The following is a 6,966-nucleotide window of genomic DNA, read 5'->3' as shown; positions in this document are numbered from 1 at the left end:
TGTACCTTCATAAGACCAGGAAACTGTTGTGTTGCAGAGCGTTTTAAAGATAAACTTCTAACCTCACATTTTTTTATCAAATTGTAAACTAGATTTTTAAAACAGGAACTCTGATTTGAGACTTATCTAAGKTGTACCTCACTTTACCATGACCACTGAATCTAGTCACTAGCTGTCTGTAACCCAGAACAGAAAAACAAAGTATAGAAAATGGTTGAATTTTAAAAACATAAATGTGTAATCAAAATGTGAAACATTGATACAACATTCAAGGCACGTATTGCTCATCCATCTGTTTTCTTTTTAATATATTTACTTGGGTTACAAAAGCAATAAGTCCAAAATGTAAACTCCCKAGATCCTCCTGGGGGGTCTTTTCAGATCAGAAATCCCTCTAGTGATGTATTTGTCTGTCTTTGGGTTTCCTGGAATTGGGGTWGCAGTGTAAATCTTCTCCATTTTAAATAATAGGGGAAATTTTTAATAATTAGCTCCCAAAGTTAGAGTCTGGACATCAATGTGGAWTATAAAAATGGTTGTTTTATGCATATTTTATATAGCACATAATAAAACCATTGTCATGTCTGAATAAAAATGGCATGTGGATGTAGAAACATTTGCTTTATTAGCAAAACTATATCTTGTTTGTTTACCAACATTTCTAACAAACATCCACCACAATTTACTCCAGTAACTTTATTCCCATWAATATTTCTAGAGTTTATTCCTTCTTTGGTCATTCATCTTTCTCTTTGCTGCCCCTTAAAAACACCAAATATTCTGGACCTAAAGTCCATTATTTACTTTAAATAACACATTYTGAATTAATCCTAACACTATAGACTGGTGTGTTTTTAACATAATGTTTAGTAATGAATTTCTGTTTAATTTCTTTAATATTTTCTTGATATTTTCTTCATTGTGATTGTGTTTTTCATATATTAGATGCCTGTAACTTGATTCTAACATGAAGTGCTGAGACGAAACTTGAAATGTACCAATGGACTTTCATGTCCTCAATATGATGGGTAAAATCAGGGTCCCCGAAATGTACAAAAACAAGCACACACACACACAGAGCGAGAGAGAAAGGCAACATAATTATACTAATAATTAACRAATAATAAACAGAATACATAAAATCAGTGGTGCTTTGTTTTTGACTGAACATATTGACATTTTTTTTATTTTTTGTGCTACATCAGGGAAATGAGCATTTGCTTGTTGCAATTTACAGTGAATGCTTCACTCACCTCACTCCCAACKCAGAGAGGACAGTRCATCCTTTACTGACWGAAGACCKTGGCCTCAAAGTGGAAGGTGCTGATCCTTATCCTTGCTGAACCACTCCAAAGCTGGAAGTCATGGCTCGATGACACCAACAGGACCACACCATCATTGATATCATAAAACCCTTTAAATTAAGGAGAAAAAAAAACAAAGCAAACACAAAAAACTGTTGATAAGGAACCAATGTTTTATTTCAGTGTTGAGCGTTTCTGAATATTGAGAAACAAGCCTTTAGTAAACACACACGACAGACAAAACTTACAAAGAGGAAAAACAAATGTAGCTCTTCTTAACAAATTGCTGCATTATAATGAAGCATGAAAGCAACTGTTGTGTTTCACACCATCATTGATATCGTAAAACCCTTTAAATTAAGAAACAAAACAACGCACACACAAAAAACTGTTGATAAGGAACCAATGTTTTATTTCAGTGTTGAGCGTTTCTGAATATTGAGAAACAAGCCTTTAGTAAACACACACAACAGACAAAACTTACAAAGAGGAAAAACAAATGTAGCTCTTCTTAACAAATTGCTGCACTATAATGAAGCATGAAAGCAACTGTTGTGTTTCACAATAAAAAACAATCCTTATTGAGACATAATGGCAGATTTGTTACAGACCAAAACTCTGTGTGCTCTGAAAAGTTATTAAGCTAAAACTACATAGCCTAAACAGCTAAAGCTAATAGCCAAGACAGCTTTAGCTTATTAGCCAAAACAGTTAAAGCTAGTTAGCCTTAAAGGGCAAATACAGTGTTTGTAATTAAAGACTGAAGAAAGTAGGTTTTTGGCATTATGTCGTAGTGAGAAATGCGATGGTTCCCATTTTTCAAACTGGCTGACTTGTATTATTTTGCCAAAGAATACAATTTTGACAATGAAACATTTATACAGAGAGTCCAATCACAACAGGCAGAACAATCACATTTTGATTCAGACTACATGATGAAARGTAAAAAGAATATGGGCACTTAAGAATTCCAATGCACAAGGTGGAAAACAATCACTCAAAGGACTAATTACATGAATAATAATAAGCWTTTAATAAACTGAAGTCAAAAATTAAAGTTTAAGCTTGATATGATTGGAGTGTATTTTATTGTTTTTGAACCAGGTTTGTTTTGGACTAAAAGATCTGACAAACAGTCTGTGGTGAAAGAGTATTTTGAGTAATAATAATATGAGATAAAGCAGTCCGCCTCAGAGTCGACGCCACTTAAAAGGCCTTCATTGGCGTCCTGAAGCAGCAGATGAGACCACCTTTCAGAACTTTAGTTATTGTGCAGTGATTTTCGAGGTAATTTGCCAAATATTTGCAACTGCGTCATGTTATTTGATGCTCTGCATYATGTCACTGTAAACTGACACTTGTTGACAATTGGAGTTTCACTACACCTAAAGTGCACAGACCAGACATGATGCAATGCACATCCTTTGTAACAAATGAAATTGACAGTTTGTTTGATAAAAACAGGCAATAAATGAAAGTATTCTGCGATGGGTCTGAAATTTGTAGAAARAAATCTGCCAAAATTGAACATTGTCAACAAAATATAGAAAACTGTTCATCTCATTCATGTGATTATAGTAGTGTTTTTATAAAGGTATTTTCTTCCATATATTTGGAAAAAAAATATTACCAACCTGATGAGAATAGAATGCTTTCAAGAAATGATCAAATCTTCAGGCTAAACTAGAAGATGATCATCAAGATATTAATCCTTATTTTGACCATAAAATCGAGTTACACCCTCACTATTCTTGGTAAATTTTGTAGCATCGCTCCCTGAATGGTCTGTTTGGTGCCTCAAAGCTACTCTCATAGAATTTAACTGTACTAAATGGTTGAAAGAAAGTTTCGTTTTTGTCTTATCATGCATGTAGAATTAACATGACATGGATGATGAGTCTTCAAAAAGGTACAGCCGGTATYTCTGACAACCACATGATGGCGTAAAGCGTGCTTCTAACATTGAAAAATCTTAAATGACAGGAACTGTGGAATTGTACAGTTTGACAACATCACTTCACGGACCTCTGAYGGGAATCTAGTACCTCAGTGTGAACGTACTAGAATCCTCAGAAAATATTTTACRGATTCCAACCATGTTGATTAAAGTGTTTACCTGATATTGTTAAAGGTGTTCTCACAAATATATAGGATAGATTTATAGAGCTTTATTTTGTTTTTATTCTGCAACTGTTTTCTCAGGGAAAAATATATATATGAGCACGCAAACCGAGCGCAGAGATGCTGCTGCTCGTCTAAGCCACCACATCAGTCCATTCAACTGTTCAGACAATCAGAATTTGTTTCAAGCAGCTGTTTTTTTTTTTCATTACGAATCAATTGATTAAGACCTTCAAAGAATCCTAGTTTATGAAAAGAAAAACATTCTAGAGTAAAACAATCTTTATGTACAAAGATGGGACAACAAGCTAAAAGTGGCCCATGTCTGTGGCCCAATCCTGATTTCTACCTCTTGACTCTAACCTTCTGTTTTTACATGCTCCTTTATTTTTAGGGGACCAATGAGTGGAGGTTATCTGAATATTCAAATCCTTGTACCCAATAAGAAGGTCAACTGGACAATGTAGTTTAGGACCATTTTTAACAGAAGCCTGATCATGCAGTCAATGGAAATATGATTATGTGAGTTCCATCCATCCAGTGTCTGTACCGGCTTGATCCCAGTCGGGGTCAGAGACGGTGGTTCATCAGGTGAGAGGCGGGGTACACCCTGGACAGATCGCCTGTCCATCACAGGACCACATCGAGACAAACAATCATGCATAAAAACACTCACACTTKGGGCCAGTTCAGAGTCACAGGTTAAGCTAACATGCATGTTTTTGGTCAGTGGGAAGAAAACCAGAGAAAACCCAAACATGCACGGAGAGATCATGCAAACTTTTCACTGCTGAGGTTCCATTCAGCTGTAAAGGTAACAGTGCTGACTGTGCAGTGACTTCTGTGAGGGATGTTTAGGTATTTCCTTATCAAATTTTTAAATTTTAAATATTTACATTTCCAAAAACAACTTCTCTTAAACTCTTGGACCAGTTTAACGTTTAGCTAATTCTAGATAAAAACAACCTAATGCTAATTCTAGGTTCCAAATGTTAAATAATAGCCTAAAAATTAAGAAATAACATTGTGGGAATAATAAAATAAATATTGAACATGGACCACTTTTAGCTTATTGACCGTTTTTGTCTCTTTCATACAGAACAAGGCAGAACATTAGAAAACTTTCAACAATTCAAACCATTCTCACCAAAGTACATCCACATTCACAAATCCATGCCTGCAGGGTTGGTTGATCTCTTATCCAACATTCAAAATATTCTACATTTAGGATGCAWTGGCTTCTAAAAGACACTGTCTTCTGTTCTTGGTTTTTTGTGTTCCTTTAATCCTCCAKTGATCGACCAAAACCAAACAAGAAGAAAGTGGACATCTTGATTCTGARCACTGTAATCCATTTCTGATCTTTTGTCTTGACTTTCATCACTCTTGCATCTCATTTTGGAGGAGTAAATTTCTGAAAAGTTCTTCCYACCACTTCTTCTTTCATTTACATGCTTTTGAAGTCCTCTCGATCTTTCCTGGTCACAATCGTATAAACCAAACCTCTCATTTCACATTGACCATTGTCCTCCTGTTCACCTTTCTCCTACTTCCTGATCTCCATCCAAGCCTTTATCATTGCAGGTAGCGGTAGACTTTGAAGCAGTGGTTCCCAGAGTCGGCGACCACAACATGTCCATCAGAGGTCAAAGCCAGACCTTGTGGTCCATACAAAGGGTCCGCTGATGTGTTGATGTAGGAAAGGAAGGAGCCGCTGCCATCAAAAACCTGAAAAGGTTTGGTACCGGAGGAAAAACAGATTAATGATTGTATTATTTCAAGCTGAAACCCTTTGGATGGATGTTGTACCTGTATTCTGCTGTTGCCCCAGTCAGCAACGATGATGTTCCCATTAACATCCACAGCTACGCCTGTGGGAGCATTGAACTGACCGTTTCCTTCTCCYTTTGAGCCAAACTTCAACACCAGCTCTCCCTCAGGGGTAAACACCTGAGCAGACAAAGACTTCAGACAATCTATACTTCAATCTGTACTTCCATCATTTTCTTCCCTAACAACAGAGGAAGTAWATGAAAAGGGTTGAGCACCTTGACTGAGTGGTTATGGAAGTCTGTTATGATGATCTCGTTGTTATGGTTCACGGCTGCGAAGTGTGGACCTTCAGGACAGAAACAGACTTTTAGATGGTTTTCCACCTTAAAGCTCAAAGTTGTTAGGACCTTGGTAACATACACTTGTATTCAAATTATTTTTGTGTACCTGCAAACTGTTTGTCACCATTGCCTCGACTACCAAACTTTGTGATGAGCTTGCCGGTCAGCTGGAAAATGAAGACGGTACACGCCTTGTTGTCAACAACGATCACGTGTCCYTTCTGGTCCACAGACACTCCTTTAGGCCCCATGAGTCTACCAGAGCCAAGTTTTGCCTTGGAGGAAAGGTTAACAGTGGATTCAATYCAAAACAGAACCATTTCGATTGAAGTWTCAAACAATTTAAAGAACCTAACCTTATATTTGCCCTCGCAGGTGAAGATGCTGACCCATTTGTTGTCATAGTCTGCGATGATGATGTCACCACAGGGGTGCACGGCAACACCGGTCGGTCGCTGCAGTTGGCCCGGAGACCGCCCACGAACCCCAAAACGACTCTTAAATTCACCCTCATTGGAGAAAATCTGCAAACATGACCAATTTATGAGCCTGTAAGTGAAGTTTTAACTCTTTATTTTGTCTAAAAACCCACAAATYTTCTTGAAAGCAGACAAAGTGAGGTGTACCTGAACACACTGGTTGTTGCTGTCYGCTATCAGGATCCTGCCAGTGGAGGAGGCAGCTACACCCTGAAGGTTGGTGAACTCACCTTTATTTCTCCCCTTTGTTCCTAAAAGATTTAAGAGGGATGGTGTTTATAATTTGAAGGGACTTGAAATGTTTGTAAAGCCAAAAATTAGAACAAATTTGAAGGAACGATGCACCTCTGTTAGAGGAATTAAACTGTGGAACAACTTGGACAAAGACCTTAAAAATGCTGGAACTATTTATTCATTTGGTAGAAAGCTTAAACGTTTTTTTAATGAGATATGAACAARGTATTGGTTGAAATTGAGATTTCTGTTGTGATGTTGTTTTGTTGATTGTTTTAAGCTATACTGTGAAAGTTGAGTTTAATTTCTGCGTGTTGTACATTTTGTAGAAATATTTTTTTAATGGGGGCAGATGTTACAAGATTTTTTTTCTTTTTTCTGCTCCTTTTCATTTGGCCATGCTGTGTTGTGTTTTTTTTGACGCAACATTATTATTATTTGTATTGTTTTAATTGATGTTTGAATGAAATAAAGTTTTGAAATAAAATAAAATAAAATAAACAAAATGGAATGAGTAAACTGCTGCTTCATTGGGGTACCTATCACTGAGTTGGGAGTTTGGGACCTTACATCACAGTCTGTCTCGTGAATACCCAGGCAAAAGAAATATATACTTAAATATATATTTAAATAGACTGCATTTTACAGAAATTTATTTTTAATATATAATCATTTCAATGTACTTTTTAGGATTATATTCAAAATGCAAAAAAT

General features: G+C 36.4%; 1 protein-coding gene across 1 annotated transcript in view; it reads right to left on the bottom strand.

Annotated features, from left to right (window-relative positions):
• Nucleotides 1–1,693: 1,693 nt before the first annotated feature.
• The window catches only part of LOC106525018 (tripartite motif-containing protein 2), a gene marked incomplete at its 5' end in the record, with an annotated part of 10,943 nt that continues 5,670 nt past the window's right edge, over nucleotides 1,694–6,966 (bottom strand). The window contains 6 exon segments of the mRNA XM_014019116.1: nucleotides 1,694–5,153; nucleotides 5,235–5,375; nucleotides 5,474–5,544; nucleotides 5,646–5,814; nucleotides 5,896–6,063; nucleotides 6,166–6,269. Of these exon segments, the coding sequence (XP_013874570.1) occupies nucleotides 5,001–5,153; nucleotides 5,235–5,375; nucleotides 5,474–5,544; nucleotides 5,646–5,814; nucleotides 5,896–6,063; nucleotides 6,166–6,269 (806 nt within the window). The 3' untranslated portion in view covers nucleotides 1,694–5,000.

This window comes from Austrofundulus limnaeus, unplaced genomic scaffold (assembly GCF_001266775.1).
Source record: "Austrofundulus limnaeus strain Quisiro unplaced genomic scaffold, Austrofundulus_limnaeus-1.0 Scaffold209, whole genome shotgun sequence".
Taxonomy (NCBI): domain Eukaryota; kingdom Metazoa; phylum Chordata; class Actinopteri; order Cyprinodontiformes; family Rivulidae; genus Austrofundulus; species Austrofundulus limnaeus.
The sequence above is the reverse complement of the archived record's forward strand: the minus strand, read 5'-3'. Positions and strand labels throughout refer to the sequence as shown.